This window comes from Panthera uncia (genome assembly GCF_023721935.1).
Source record: "Panthera uncia isolate 11264 chromosome C1 unlocalized genomic scaffold, Puncia_PCG_1.0 HiC_scaffold_3, whole genome shotgun sequence".
Taxonomy (NCBI): domain Eukaryota; kingdom Metazoa; phylum Chordata; class Mammalia; order Carnivora; family Felidae; genus Panthera; species Panthera uncia.
The window spans coordinates 32829011-32845358 of record NW_026057584.1 but is presented as its reverse complement, the minus strand read 5'-3'; the positions used below and the strand labels follow the sequence as shown (position 1 = coordinate 32845358).

At 39.4% G+C, this 16348-nt stretch overlaps 2 protein-coding genes across 4 annotated transcripts in view; both read right to left on the bottom strand.

Moving 5' to 3' along the window:
• The window catches only part of ICA1L (islet cell autoantigen 1 like), a 78443-nt gene extending 75783 nt beyond the window's left edge, over positions 1–2660 (bottom strand). For all 3 annotated transcript variants that reach the window (XM_049615154.1, XM_049615152.1, XM_049615155.1), the window contains exon 1: positions 2496–2660. In XM_049615154.1, coding sequence (XP_049471111.1) covers positions 2496–2498 — 3 coding nt within the window. In that variant the 5' untranslated portion in view covers positions 2499–2660. The remainder of the gene's footprint in view (positions 1–2495) is intronic.
• LOC125911369 (uncharacterized) lies at positions 2576–14982 on the bottom strand. Its single transcript, XM_049615249.1, has 3 exons — positions 14959–14982; positions 14114–14821; positions 2576–2663 (listed from the first exon to the last, which is right to left on the bottom strand). Exons 1-3 carry the CDS (start codon positions 14980–14982, stop codon positions 2622–2624), a joined length of 774 nt encoding a protein of 257 aa, XP_049471206.1. The 3' UTR covers positions 2576–2621.
• Between the last annotated feature and the right edge of the window lie 1366 nt (positions 14983–16348).

Below are 16348 nucleotides of genomic sequence, written 5' to 3'. Positions count from 1 at the left end.
AAATTAAATTAAATTAAATTAAATTAAATTAAATTAAATTAAATTAAATTAAATACAGGGCACCTGGGTGGTTCATTCAGTTAAGCATCTTACTTTAGCTCAGGTCATGATCTCATGGCTCATTAGTCCAAGCCCCACTTCGTAGGTGAGTCCCACTTCTCTCTCTCTTTCCCTCTCTCTCTCTCTCTCTCTCTCTCTCAGTCCTTGCTCACTTGTACCCTCTCTCTCAAATAAATAAATAAATAAATACAGACTTGTGTTTATCTAAAACAGAAGTATTATGGCAATTACTTACCACCATTAAATCACAGACCCAAAAATCCCATACTAAGCAAGTAGGTTGCACACACAGAGGTTACCACCTTGACCAAATATTCTTATAAAAGGACTAGAGCTTAATCATTATTCTACAAGAATTCAAAATTATATAAAAGGCAAAGTCTTAGAGGAGGCTTAAGATACCTAGATGTTTCTGATAATCTTAGTATTACTACATACTAAAGTAATTATACTTGTAGAGCTCTTGACAATTTTTAAAACATTTTCACATTTTATCACCTTTGATCCTTACGATAACCCTGAGAGCTAGAAATGGTAGATTTTATTATTCTAGTTTCAGAGAGGAGATCACGGAGGCTCTGTGAAATGAAGGGAGCTTTCTCAAGGATACACATACATTAAGAATATCTTGAGGGGCGCCTGGGTGGCTCAGTTGGTTAAGCTTCGGCCAGGTCACAATCTCATGGCTCATGAGTTCAAGCCCCATGTCGGGCTCTGTGCTGGCAGCTCAGAGCCTGGAGCCTGCTTCAGATTCTGTGTCTGTCTCTCTCTCTCTCTCTCTCTTTCTCTCTCTCTCTCTTTGCCCCTCCCCCACTCATGCTCTGTCTGTCTCTCTCTCTCTCTCAAAAAATTTAAAAAAAAATTTTTTTTAAAGAGTATCTTGATACTTAGCACACATCCAGGTCTTTCACTCCACAAGTAGTGTTCTTTTCCATTTTGAAGGAAGAAAAAGTGAGATTAAAGTTGTTTCCTAATCTTATAGTGGATTAACTATTTAGTTCCCAATTTTCAGGTAACCTACTTCCAAAAACCTATAGGTCTCCAAGAATTAGCGAGGCACATAAAAATCGTTGTTTATATGAATTAAAACAAGAGAGACATGTCGTTAACAAAATTGACAAGTTTATATTGCAAACTACATTCAAATTTCTAGTTACAATAAAATTTATTTTTATATAACTAGTCTATAATTTCAGTAGTCAGCATAATTTTAACCTGTAAATAAGTCATTAAAAAAGATAAATCAGAGCTCATTTTTTTTCCAAAAGTGATGCTTTAGGATTATTATCTATTTTTCGACTTTCTATTTAAGAATTTACTATAATCATATAATTTACTTATACCACTTTAGTCATATCATTTCATAAAGAACATATGAATAGCATTTAAAATAGATCATTGGAAGGCCTGGGTGGCTCAGTCCCAACTTCGGCTCAAGTCGTGATCTCACAGTTTGTGAGTTCAAGCCTCACACATCGGGCTCTCTGCTGTCAGTGCAGAGCCCGCTTCAGTTCCTCTGTACCCCCCTCTCTCTCTCTGCCCCCCCTAAAATAAATAAACATTAAAAAAATTAAAATAGGTTATTGGAAAATAAGACTTGAAAAATGTTGATGAAATCAGTAAGAAAGACCATTCAAACTATAAATAACGTATCAAGGAAAAGGAAGTGAACTACAAAAGAAAATATCATATTTTTGAAAGTAGCTAAAAAATTATATTTCAAATGTTTTTAATAAAGTATCAACACTAAATTCTTATGTTAAAATGGTATTAAAGCTAATCTCCTATGAAACTTAAGAATATTTCCAACTTTACTGCAGATTTCAGGCAAATACCTCTTCCAGTCCTCTGCTATGCCCAAAATTTCCAAGTGCTGAGCCTCTCATACTATGAGGATCAAATGGGATAACATATGCAAAACTGCTTTGAAAAATATAAAGTTGTGGGGGGCCTAGCTGGCTCAGTTGGTAGACCATGTAAGCCCCACATTGGGCATAGCACTTACTTAAAAAAACAGATGAAGTTGTATGCAAGTATAAGACATTCTTTTAATTAACAAATAGCCTGTAAAAAATATATATGATGTAAATTTTTAAAACACAAAATTTTTTATTTAACTGACATAATTTTAAATCTCAACACTGAGAATAACCTGGAAGAGGTTTATGCAGATATTAAAATACAGGGTGCACTGTTAAAAATGCAGACTGACCACATGCACTTCCCCGCTTTCCCTTCCCTAATCTACTAACGGTAAAAGTATAAAACAAAAGCAACCAATTAACTCACAAGTATAAGGAGCATAAATACAGTGACAAGAGCAGATGAAAAGACTACAATACATTTTTGGAGAGAAAGTAGTAACCTAAGCAACTAAAAGAGGAATGTTAGTGAATAGTGAGTCAATTACCTTGCAGACTATCTGAAAAACTCACCATTTGGAAGTGGAAGGAGGATTCATTGAAGTCTATATACAGTTGGCTAGACCCTGAGGCCGTTTTCTAATCTGTGTCACTCAATGCGAGTTGAAGAAATTGAACCAAGGCGGTGCTGGACTTGGGCTACAGTCCAACACAGCAGTTGGACAACACAGAAGATCTGGCCTGAAAACCAAACAATTCAGTGAAAGTTTACACACAGAACTGTTAAATGTCAAGCTCTTTTCCCATTCTTTGTTCACCAGTAGCAAAGCATTCTCACTCTCTCTCTTTCTCGCTTTCTCTCTCGCTTTCTCTCTCTCTCTCTCTCTCTCTCACACACACACACACACACACACACACACACCTTTCCATTCTTCAGAAAAGTCTAGAACATTCTTTTCTCTGGAAAGAACTAAAAGCTACAGAGAAAAGCAGGATACCATTGGGACATTCTAAAAGGATGGGTCTTTGCCTAATCACTCTAGAGCAAAATTTACCCGTTGTACATATAAATCTTCTGATTGGCTTTGTTATAGTCTTCCTCTTAAATATAAATGGAAAACCAAATGTCAAGAGATATCTGAGGGAAGTCTCCACCAAGAAAGACCTCTTACTTGGGGCACCTGGGTGGCTCAGTTGGTTAAGTGTCCGACTTCAGCTTAGGTCATAATCTCATGGCTTCTGAATTTGAGCCCTGCGTCAAGCTCTGTGCTGACAGCTCAGAGCCTGAAGCCTGCTTCAGATTCTGTCTCCCTCTCTCTGCTCCTTCCCGGCGCGCGCGCGCGCGCTCTCTCTCTCTCTCTCTCTCTCTCTCTCTCTCTTAAAAATAAATAAACATTAAAAAAAAAAAAAACTCTTACCTAAAGCAAAAAATAGAAAAAAGAAAATAGCTGAAGGGAATTAATATAATTTAGGGAGGAAACAAAACAAAACAACCCTCCAACTAATATCCTCAAAGAGGAATAATAAAATAAAAAAGGACTCTTGAGGAAAAAAACAGGATAGCTGAATTTTTTTTTAAATTTAATAGAAGGGTTGAAAAGTAACTGAAGAACCCAAATCTCCATCCAAAAAGAGATTTATTCCAAAATACATCATTGTGAACTTTCAGGAAACAGGGCGGTGGGGGGGCGGAGGGGAGATCCTGGAAGTTTTAAGAGATAGAAAGTAGATTATATACAAATCATTAAGAGTCAGAAAGAGAGCAGATTTCTCAAAAGTAGCAATGAAATATAAAAGACAAAAATCGAACCCAGAAGAGCTATGAAGGGAAGGCTCAAGATGACAGCTGGACAGAACAAGCATCTCAAATTTAAGCAGAATGATGGACTCTGGAAAGGAGACCTCTGGGATATGTAACTGGTATGTTTCAGCATATTACTCATAGTCATATAGCAGAAATGTTAGAGCAATTGGTATTCAGAAAATTAAGTAAATTAAAAAATAAAGCCATTATTGGGGCACCTGGGTGGTTCAGTCAGTTAAGCATAGGACTTTGGCTCAGGTCATGATCTCACGGTTCAGGAGTTCCTGCCCCACATGGGGCTCTGTGCTGACAAATTAGAGCATGGAGCCTGCTTTGGATTCTGTGTCTCCCTCTTTCTGCCCCTCCCCCACTTGTACTGTCTATCTATCAGTCTCTCAAAAATGAGATCAGGAACATGACAGGGATGTCTGCTCTCAACGCTGTTGTTTAACATAGTGTTGGAAGTTCTAGCATCAGTAATCAGACAACAAAAGGAAATCAAAGGCATCAAAATTGGCAAAGATGAAGTCAAGCTTTCACTTTTTGCAGATGACATGATACTATACATGGAAAACCCAATAGACTCCACCAAAAGTCTGCTAGAACTGATATATGAATTCAGCAAAGTTGCAAGATACAAAATCAATGTACAGAAATCAGCTGCATTCTTATACACTAATAATGAAACAACAGAAAGACAAAGAAACTGATCCCATTCACGATTGCACCAAGAAGCATAAAATACCTAGGAATAAACCTAACCAAAGATGTAAAGCTCTGTATGCTGAAAACTATAGAAAGCTTATGAAGGAAATTGAAGAAGACATAAAGAAATGGAAAAACATTCCATGCTCATGGATTGGAACAATAAATACTGTTAAAATGTCAATACTACCCAAAGCAATCTACACATTCAGTGCAATCCCAATCAACATTGCACCAGCATTCTTCTCGAAGCTAGAACAAGCACTCCTAAAATCTGTATGGAACCACAAAAGACCCTGAATAGCCAAAGTAATACTGAAGAAGAAGACCAAAGCGGGAGGCATCACAATCCCAGACTTTAGCCTCTACTACAAAGCTGTAATCATCAAGACAGCATGGTATTGGCACAAAAACAGACACATAGACCAATGGAATAGAATAGAGACTTCAGAATTGGACCCACAAATGTATGGCCAACTAATCTTTGACAAAGCAGGAAAGAAGAGCCAATGGAAACAAGACAGTCTCTTTAACAAATGGTGCTAGGAGAACTGGACAGCAACATGGAGAAGAATGAAACTAGACCACTTTCTTACACCATTCACAAAAATATACTCAAAATGGATAAAGGACCTGAATGTGAGACAGGAAACCATCATAACCCTAGAGGAGAAAGCAGGAAAAAACCTCTCTGACCTCAGCCACAGCAATTTCTTACTTGACACATCCCCAAAGGGAATTAAAAGCAAAAATGAACTATTGGGACCTCATGAAGATAAAAAGCTTCTGCACAGCAAAGGAAACAATCAACAAAACTAAAAGGCAACCAACAGAATGGGAAAAGATATTTACAAATGACATATCAGAAAAGGGCTAATATCCAAAATCTATAAAGAACTCACCAAACTCGACACCCAAAAAACAAATAATCCAGGGAAGAAATGGGCAGAAAACATGGATAGACACTTCTCTAAAGAAGACATCCAGATGGCCAACAGGCACATGAAAAGATGCTCAACGTCACTCCTCATCAGGGAAATACAAATCAAAACCACACTGAGATACCACCTCACGCCGGTCAGAGTGGCTAAAACGAACAAATCAGGAGACTATAGATGCTGGCGAGGATGTGGGGAAACGAGAACCCTCTTGCGCTGTTGGTGGGAAGGCAAAGTGGTGCAGCTGCTCTGGAAAACAGTGTGGAGATTCCTCAAAAAATTAAAAATAGATCTACCCTATGACCCAGCAATAGCACTGCTAGGAATTTACCCAAGGGATACAGGAGTGCTGATGCATAGGGGCATTTGTACCCCAATGTTTATAGCAGCACTTTCAACAATAGCCAAATTATGGAAAGAGCCTAAATGTCCATCAACTGACGAATGGATAAAGAAGATGTGGTTTATATATGCAATAGACTACTACTTGGCAATGAGAAAGAATGAAATCTGGCCATTTGTAGCAATGTGGATGGAACTGGAGAGTGTTATGCTAAGTGAAATAAGTCAGAGAAAGACAGATACCACATGTTTTCACTCTTATGTGGATCCTGAGAAACTTAACAGAAGACCATGGGGGAGGGGAAGGGGGGAAAAAATGGCCAGATTTGATTCTTTCTCTGACTTCAGCACAGGTCATGATCTCACATCGAGCCCCTTATCGGGTTCTCTGCTGTCAGTGCAGAGCCCACTTCAGATCCTCTGCATCCCTCTCTCTCTGCCCCTCCCCACTCTCTCTTCCTCCCACTCTCAAAAATAAACATTAAAAAAAAAAGGCAAGAAGTATTACGTATTGGGCTCCCTAAAACCTACAGTTGCCGTGACATTTTTAATTTTTCTTGTCAAGAGTCAAAGCATGGCTGTAGAAAAACAAAACAGTAAGCTAGTGGTCAACCTTGCACAGCAGACTAAAGAAGATCAATCAGAGCTATATCAGCATTGATCTGTCTCTGGAATGAATGATTAACACATGCTGTGGGAACCTGCTTAGAGATAGCATATGACGACTATTGTCAGCCAACAGCCAATTAAAGAAGAAAGATCACAACAATGTTCAGTCTCCTATCTCAGTCTCTAAGGTAGCTATTCCAATGCCTTATACCATTCTTGGGCAAAGAGCAGGCCAAAACACAACTGCCCTTTTCAACAATAGATAACATATAAAAGTAACTCTTCAAGAAAAGGAAGAGGGACCATATGTGGAAAAGAGAAAAAAAAACACATTTGAAGAGCTAGTGCATAAAATAAAATCTTAATAGAATTTTAAAGAAAACTGGTTTGCATCAGATAATATATATAATTATATAGACTATATACAGTATATATAGTTATATAGACTATATAGTTATACGAACTATAACATATATATAGTTATATGGACTATAACTATATGGTTATATAGAATATAACTTGATGAAACAGATTTTTGAAAAGAACTGAAAAAGCAAAAGATACAAGGGGAAAAAAATACCACAGAACTTGAAATCGTATTAGAAACAGCTCTGGGGGCGCCTGGGTGGCTCAGTCGGTTAAGCGTCCGACTTCAGCTCAGGTCACGATCTCACGGTCCGTGAGTTCAAGCCCCGTGTCGGGCTCTGGGCTGATGGCTCAGAGCCTGGAGCCTGCTTCCAATTCCGTGTCTCCCTCTCTCTCTGCCCCTCCCCCGTTCATGCTCTGTCTCTCTCTGTGTCAAAAATAAATAAGGGTTAAAAAAAAATTAAAAAAAGAAAAAAAGAAACAGCTCTGAGTAGAATAGATAATTCAGAAAACCAAGTTAACTTGGATGGCAAGCCATGGAAAATCCTTCAGAATAAATATTACAAAATAAAGGTGGCTAGATTCTAACAAAGTAGTTAGAACAAAGATGATCGATTTGTAAGACAGACTACTGAGATCTAATGTAAGTAATACTCTTTCTTGGACAGAAAGACAATAGGAACATAAAATTTTCAAGGATATAGAGGTGAAAAACTGAAAGGTCTTATGTTTCAGGAAAAATTAACAGGGAATGATCAAAATTTAGATATTGTATAGAATTCTGCCAAGTTTTAAGGATAAAGAAAAGATGCTATTAGCATCCAGAAGAAATAAAATAATTTATGTTGGCCTCATCCATCTCCTCAGCAACATGAGACAACGGATAAAAGTGAGTACTGTGTACAACACAGAGTGAAAAGGAATATGACATGGGATTTTCTACTTAGTGGAATATAATTTTAATGGATATTTAACATTCCATTTAATGGTTGTACTATAATTTACTACTATGGTCTATTATTGATACATATTTAGATTGTTTCTGGAATATCATTTAAACCATGCTGAATAAAAAATAAGAAAAAAAACCATATATTATTTAAAATACATGCAAGTTTACCTATAAGATAAAAATCCTGGAAGTACAATGGCCGAATCAAAGGTTACATGCATTTAAAATTTTCATTCTGCTAAACTGTCCTGTATAAGAGATTGTACCAGTTTTTTTGCCCACCAGCAATGGAGTAAAGTGCTTGCTCACTGCAACTCAGAACATTGTGTTATTAGATTTCTGATCTTTTTCGGAGCACCTGGGTGGCTCAGTCAGTCAGTTGAGCGTCCGACTTTGGCTCAGGTCATGATCTCACAGCCTGTGAGTTCGAGCCCCATGTCACGCTCTGTGCTGACAGCTCGGAGCCTGGAGCCTGCGTCAGATTCTGTGCCTCTCTCTCTCTCTGCCCCAACCCACTCACATTCTGTCTCTGTCTCTCTCAAAAATAAATAAACATTTGATTTCTGATCTTTTTCAACCTTAAAGATAAAGCTTATTTGGGGTGCCTGCGTGGCTCAGTCGGTTAAGCATCCGACTTCAGCTCAGGTCATGAACTCCTGGTTTGTGAGTGTGAGTCCCACGTCGGACTCTGTGCTGATAGCTCAGAGCCTGGAGCCTGCTTCAGATTCTGTGTCTCCCTCTTGCTCTGCCCCTTCCCCACTCATGCTCTGTCTCTGTCTCAGAAATAAATAAACATTAAAAAAATTTTTTTTAAATTATTTTATGGTAACCTAATAATTTGGAATTATCTTACCATATTTCATCAGTTGAAGACACCATTATTTAAAAGGTATGCCATTATTTTACATACCTCTAAACACGAAAAAAATCTACAAAGTAAACTGTGCTTTCTAATCATCCATTTTCTTTTTTTTTTTTAATTTTTTTTTCAACGTTTTTTATTTATTTTTGGGACAGAGAGAGACAGAGCATGAACGGGGGAGGGGCAGAGAGAGAGGGAGACACAGAATCGGAAACAGGCTCCAGGCTCCGAGCCATCAGCCCGGAGCCTGACGCGGGGCTCGAACTCACGGACCGCGAGATCGTGACCTGGCTGAAGTCGGACGCTTAACCGACTGCGCCACCCAGGCGCCCCTCATCCATTTTCAAATACATGAAAAATTCTGATTTCAGGGGTACCTGGGTGGCTCAGTTGGTTAAGTGTCTGTCTTTGGTTCAGGTCATGATCTCAGGTTCTTGAATTCAAGCCCCACATTGGGATCTCTGCTGACAGCATAGAGCATGCTTGGGAGTCTGTCTGTCTACCCTTCCCCAGCTTGTGCTCTCACTCGCTCTCTCAAAAAGAAATAAACATTAAAAAAAGTTCAGATTTCAGAAATAATTTCAGAGATGTGAAAATATGAACAGGTGCTTCTTAAAATCAACGAGATACGATATATGAGAAAGGCTGAGTATCTGAAAACGATTTTTTTTAATATGCAACAATCAGGAATACAGCACAAATATATGCTTCCCAGAACAAATAAAACAACAACTAAATTATTTGAAGCCACAATCCATACAACTAAAATGTATTTAGTTTTATTATTTTAATTTTATTTTTTAAGTTTATTTATTTTGAGAGCAAGAGAGACAGCACAAGTGGGGGAGGGGCAGAGAGGGAGAGAATCCCAAGCAGGCTCCCCACTGTCAGCGCAGAGCCATAGGGCTTGAACTCATGAATCCTGAGATCAAGACCTGAGCAGAAACTAAGAGTCAGGCACTCAACCGACTGAGCCACCCAGGTGCCCTTACAACTACAATGTATTTAAAAATGTGGGGCTGCTGGGTGGTTCAATCGGTTAAGCATCTGACTGGCTCAGGTCATGGTCTCACAGTTCGTGAGTTTGAGCCCCACATCGGGCTCTGTGCTGACAGCCTGGAGCCTGCTTTGGACTCTGTCGGTCTCTCTCTCTCTCTCTCTCTCTCTCTCTCTCTCTCTGCCCCTTCCCCACTCATGCTCTCTCTGTCTCTCAAAAAATAAATGCTAAAACGAAAATTTCTTTTTAATGTATTTAAAAATGAAGAACTTATTGGAGTACCTGGCCGGCTTAGTTGGTTAAGCATCAGACTTTGATTCAGGTCACTATCTCACTGTTCGTGAGTTTGAGCCCTGTTATGGGTGAGCACAAGCCCCACTTCAAATGAGCCCCACTTCTCTCTCACTCCCTTTTTGCCCCTTGTGGGATTCTCTCTCCCTCTCTCTTTCTGCACCTCACTCACTTGTGCCCTCTCAGTCTCTCAAGAAAATTAAATAAATAATAAAAAAATTTAACAATGAAGAATTTATAAAATGGAGAAATGGTAAAAAGGGATTTAATTCAGTTAACTCTAAATGTGATTGTAACAAACAAAACAGAATTGTTATAACTATTAAAATAATAGGTACATGTAAAAAATAAGAAAAATTTGATGAAAATTATCTGTGATAAAAATTCCTGGACATGGGGCGCCTGGGTGGCTCAGTTGGTTAAGCGTCCGACTTCAGCTCAGGTCACGATCTCACGGTCCGTGAGTTCAAGCCCCGTGTCGGGCTCTGGGCTGATGGCTCAGAGCCTGGAGCCTGCTTCCGATTCCGTGTCTCCCTCTCTCTCTGCCCCTCCCCCGTTCATGCTCTGTCTCTGTCTCAAAAATAAATAAAACGTTAAAGAAAAAAAAAAATTCCTGAACATACCATTAAAATATTAGCAAAAAGTATGTTAAATTATTCATCTCTCATGATAAAAAGGTATTTAATAAAACTTAACATCCATCTTTTTTTTTTCTTTTTTTAATCTTTCAAAGGCGCCTGGCTGGCTGAGTCCATAAAGCATATGACTCTTGATCTCAGGATCATGAGTTGAAGCCCCATGTTGGGCACAGAGCTTATTTAAAAAAATAACCTAGGGGCACCTGGGTGGCTCAGTCAGTTGGGCGACCGACTCATGATTTCAGCTAGGTCATCATTTCATGGTTCGTGAGTTTGAGCCCGGTGTCAGTCTCCACGCTAACAGTGTGAAGCCTCCTTGGGATTCTCTGTCTCCCTCTCTCTGCCCCTCCCCTGCTTGCTTGTGCATGCTCTCTCAAAATAAACAAATAAACATTTTAAAAAATAATAAAATCGGGCACCTGGGTGGCTCAGTCGGTTAAGCACTGGACTTTAGCTCAGGTCATGATCTCACGGCTCATGGGTTCGAGCCCTGGGTCAGGCTCTGTGCTGACAGCTCAGAGTCTGGAGCCTCCTTCAGATTCTGTGTCTGTCTCTCTCTCTCTCTCTCTCTCTCTGCCCCTCCCCCATTCACACTCTGTCTCTCAAAAATAAACCTTAAAAAAATTTAATAATAAAATAAAATTCACTAGGAAAACGACTGTAAGAATACCAGAAAAAATCTAATTAAGAGTAATAAAAAGATTTTAAGCAATATCAATTCAATCAGTATAGTACTGGTCTTCCATTTCCACTTCAGAAAGTTGCAAGAGAAAATTAATTCCATCCTAACACTGAGAATAAGTTAGATAATCTACAAAATTTAGTGTTTTCTGAAAGTACATCAGAGGGCTGAGGATGCAGGAAAGCTCATGATCTGAAAATCCAGAAAATGCTTAGCCCTACCTAGGACTGAAGAGATTCCTGGCTGCTCTCATCTTGGGAGAAAAGAGGAAGAAGAGGAGGCTACTTCACAAAATAAAGGAGGGCAAAAAACAAGCAAACTGTATCTTTAAGTCCTGGAAAAAAAAAAAAAAAGCTGGCCAAGAATTCTATATCTAATAAAAATATCCTTCAAAAATGAAAGCAAAGTAAAACTTCAGACAGATACAGTTGAAAGGCCACAGTGACCTGTGTTACAAAAAAAAAAATCTAAATATTCTTTAGGGTGAAGAAAAATAACATAGAAACTCAGCTCTACAGGAAGCAAGAGAGAAAAAAGGGTAAATATATTGATAAATACAAAGGAATTTTTAAACATTACATATATACATGCATCTTTAAATTTCACTAAAAGATTGATTCATTACATTTTTATAAATATAGGACACGTGTAGAAGTAAAGTATGTAAGGGCACATAAGGTGAGATGGTCATTACAAGTATAAATAATATTCTTACACTGCTCATAAAATACTAAAATAGATTTGAAAATAAGCTATGATAAATTTAAGATACATATGAAATCTTTAGTACCACCAATAAAAAAATAACATGAAGAGACAAAACTAAAAAGACAGGACAAGAAATATTTTTCTAAAAGCTCAATTCATCCAAAAAGGAGGCAGGGAAGAAGACTAAAGAATAAATGAAAAAATGGAAAAAGAATACCAATATACTTAACCCAAACACAGAAAAAAGTTATAAAAATAAAAAATGAACTATATACCACTATTAAAACACAGAGGTTGTTGTGAGACTGGATAAACAACTACAAACCAACTGTATGTAGTTTATAACAAACACATTTTAAACATAAATACACAGATGTATTAAAAGGAAAAAGCAAGAGGCAAGCATTAAGCTTGTATTAAGGTCATACAGGACAGGCTTCCATGTAAAAAGTATTTTCGGGAATAAAATGGACATTTAATAATGATAAAGTGGTCAATCTATCAAAAGGACACAGCTGTCTTAAATGTGTATGTGACTGATAACACTACCAAATATTTTTAAAAAACTGACAGAACTGAAGGGGAAAATAGATAAATCTACAATCATAGTTAATCATAACTAAAACTTAACACTTCTCCCAGAGTAACTGATGGAATAAAGAGACATTAAAATGTGAAGATAAAAGGCTCAAGCAACACTCAACCAGCTTGACCTAAATGACATTTAGACTATTCCATCCACCACCAGAAGAATACACATTTTCCCCCAAGGGTAACTGAACACTCACCAAGACAGACCATAGGTTAGGCAAGGAAAAAATTCTCAATACATTTAAAGGTATTGAAATAATACATGTTTTCTGAGCACGACATTGTTAATTTAGAAATCAATAGCAATGAACTACCTAAAAAAATTCCAAAATATTTGGAAATAAAATAGCACACCTAAATAAATAAGGGATCATAGAACTTAAACTTTTAAATATTTTTAACTAAATGATAATGAAAATATCCCATGTTTGTGGGATGTAGCTAAAGCATGCTTAGAGGAAAACTTATAGCTTTAAATGCTTACATAAAAGGGAAAAAAATATATTATTTATGCTTCCACCTTAATAAATTAGAAAAAGATGAGCAAATTAAACCCAAAGTAAAAGAAAAAAATGAAAATAGGAATGAAATATGTGAAATAGAAAACAGGCAAATCAATAAAATCAACAAAGTCAAAAATGTAAATATAGGACATACGACACGATAAAATCATGAAGTCTGACAGTGTAGTATTTGGTACCAGTTTAGTCACTGGTACAAATTTTGTTTTATTAATTGCTTTATAATAAGTATGTCTAAAAAAAACGTGGCTTCCTAGTTTTCCCAACCAGTCTCATGTTTGCAGCTTTCACACTTGATCTCTGAGCACCCATTTAACTCCAAAATTATGATGATTTGTCTAGCAATTATAAATTACTGATAATTAGAACAATGTCTTGCACATTGCTGTTTCAATGTCTAGATGCACAATCATTCTGAGCTATTAAATACAGACATTTCAAAGAATACTGGTAATGATGGGCACAGATAAATATAAAACGGTTAAAATTTTTCATTATATAAAAAATGTATACATACCATCAGATGTTTATTTGTTCAATAAATGCGTAATTAACTCCTATTAAAAGATGAGGCACCTGTGGCTACTTCATAAATACTGATGTTAAGATGATGTAAGTAATATCGCCTTACAGTACGTTGTCTAAGTCTAAACTAAATAAATCAATACATAAATGCTTAAAGAAAATCCAAAACCATGGACAAACGTGATCTTCCCAATAAGCTATTTCACAGTGACCCATAGCTTTTAACAGCTTTCACGCTCTGCGCATTAACATCATCTATTACATGAAAAATAATCCCACCCCCTCTACCGGCAAACCCACAGCATCGCGGGTTGGTTGCCAGATCGGATTTTTTTCCCCTCTCCCATCTTTCTCAGGCATCAGGTATCTGACCACTGACATCATTTGGGCACCCGACCAGGTGATCCGCGTTTCCAAGAGCCGGATAGGTGCACGGGGCTGGGTTCACGGCCTCAGGCCGCAGTATTTGTGCGCGGAACCCCTCGGGAGCTCTAGCATTCCGCGGTTAGCCTTACGCCGCACACTTATGTTTTGTTTTTACCAAACGCTTGCCACTTCGTTTCTAAAGAAGGCGTTTCCATCACAAAATAATGACATAAAAATAAACACAACAGAAAAAAGAGGTCAGCAGGAAAGCACCCAAATGCTGTGAACACCTGCCTCTAATGGAAGCGATCTCCACCTTCCAGAGAAATCACCCAAATAAGCCTCAGGCTGGTGCGCACGTTCGCTACCGGGGCGGCGTGAAGGAAAGCTCCTCTCGTCCGGAGAGGACCCAGCCTCGCCAGAAACCACTCCTTGCGGGTTCTGCCCGGAGGAGCGCGGACCAGGACTTCGTCCCAGGGGGAGGCCGCAGGGGCCGGCGAGGCCTCGAGAGACAGCGTGCGCGCGTGGCAGGCGCCTCCCGCCGCGCTTCCACCTCAGGGCGTCGCCACGGAAACGAGGGTTTGGCCTCCGGCCCGCCAGGCCCGGAGAGGGCGCGGCCTGACCGCCACTGGGAGGCCGCAGGCTCTCACCGCGACGCTGGAACCGCGACGCGCCGGTCCTCCGCCAGCTCGGGTCGCGCTTAACTGCGCGGAGGTCCGTCACAGCACCCGTTCCCGCCGCCGCCACCCGCGAGCCCCGCGACGCCACCGGGCCACTCCCGCAGCCCGTGCCCCTCCGCACCCGTGCGTGGAGGTGTCGGGCTCCGGCTGCGGGAGGCGGGAGATTTAAACCGGGCGGCCTGGCGCGCGCGGAAGCCGCGCTGCCGTCGGCATCTCCGTCCGGCGTCCGCGTTCTCGCCCTCTCCGGCTTTTCCCGAACCCCACCGAAGCCCGGCTCTCGGTCCGTTTTTTGATGAACTCCTAGACCCTTTCTGTTCCTTCGCTACCAAATTCGTTTACTAACAAATACCAAACCGGTCAGAATATCGGAATTAAGGAACTGTTTGTGAGACCTCTGAGGCATTCCCTGTTTCCTTTCCTAAGCCCGGGTCCCTCCCTGCCTCCGGGGCGGCACCGCACCTGCCAGGCCCTCCGAGAGACCATCTCTACCGGGCTATATGCTTCTGAGCCTCAGTCATTCCTGAATCAGGGCGCTTCTCAGTACCAGTGCCCGCACGCGGTAACTGTTCATGTGTTATATTTTAACTCTTAAAGGTTTAAAGATGATTAAGTTAGCAACTGTTAATAACTGACCTCAAATGCACATACACATAACCTAAATTTGTTGTCATAAATGAGTCTTCAAAAGTAAAAGGCAAAATTTAAGCCTAAAAATTGAAGAAAAAAATGGAAAAAGGCAAAAGTAAATTGTTACTGGTGTAAGATAATATAAATTGAAAGTGCTTTCTTTTTAAAGGTGATTCAAAAAATCCTATCAACTTTTCTAAAGCTCCACAAAGTATGAATTACAACTGTGACATAGGCTAGCGAGGAAAAAACCTTACACTCCAGGTGATAACTAAAGTCTGTAAGATCACGAAAGATGGAGTGAGATTCTAGAATATTACAAAATACTTACCTAAAAAACCAGAAAGTGGTTTTAGAATAGGAAAAAGAATAGGCTATTTATACAAGAGTTAATTTGGATCGAAAAAAATTGAGATATCTTTAGACCAGGGATTCTTACTGAGATATATGGGGTTTCAACGAACAGGTGAATACCTGAAATAATAAGCAAACTTTCGGTATCTTTTTTTTTTTTTTCTAATTGTTAGCAATGTAACCAAAGCCAAGTTCCACTGCCCAAAGCACACAAAGCCAATCACTGAGACATCATATTTGCAAGGAAAGGGTTTATTCCAGAGGCAGCCAAAGAGATAAAAGGGCAAGCTTCAAATCTGCCTCCTAGAAGGGGTTGTGATTACATATATGCTGATGAAAAAGGTGGAGAAATTTATGGTAATTCATGAGGAAAGATGGGGCATGCACATTGAGCATACTCACTTTGAGCTGGAGACTTAAAATGAGGCACAATTCAGCCTCTACTGTCAGGAGGTCATCTTAGGACACAGGGGCTATGGGCATGTTCCAAGAGAGCCTAGATCAAAATGGATGGGGTCTTGGGCTCATTATCTAGGGTAAGGAAGACGGCCTTGCTGTTCATAGGCGGGAACTTATCTGTGACTTTTTAGCCCAGGTCTCCCTAGTGGATTTGTTAGTGGGGTCTGAAAACAAACAATAGCTGATTAGGGAGAAACAGGCCTCTGAAAAACTTTAGATTTCCTGTTAGTTTCAACCTCATTAACCCCATGGGGGGCAGCAACCTCAGAGAGTCCACAGCTTTCCTCAGAATCTCAAAGTCCAGATCCTTAAAAAGGGTAAGAATTAGCATTTGGCAATAAGGATAACTGCTGTACTTCCTCAGATCTTTCCTGACTAACTCGTGCTAAGTTTGGCGTCCCACGTAAGG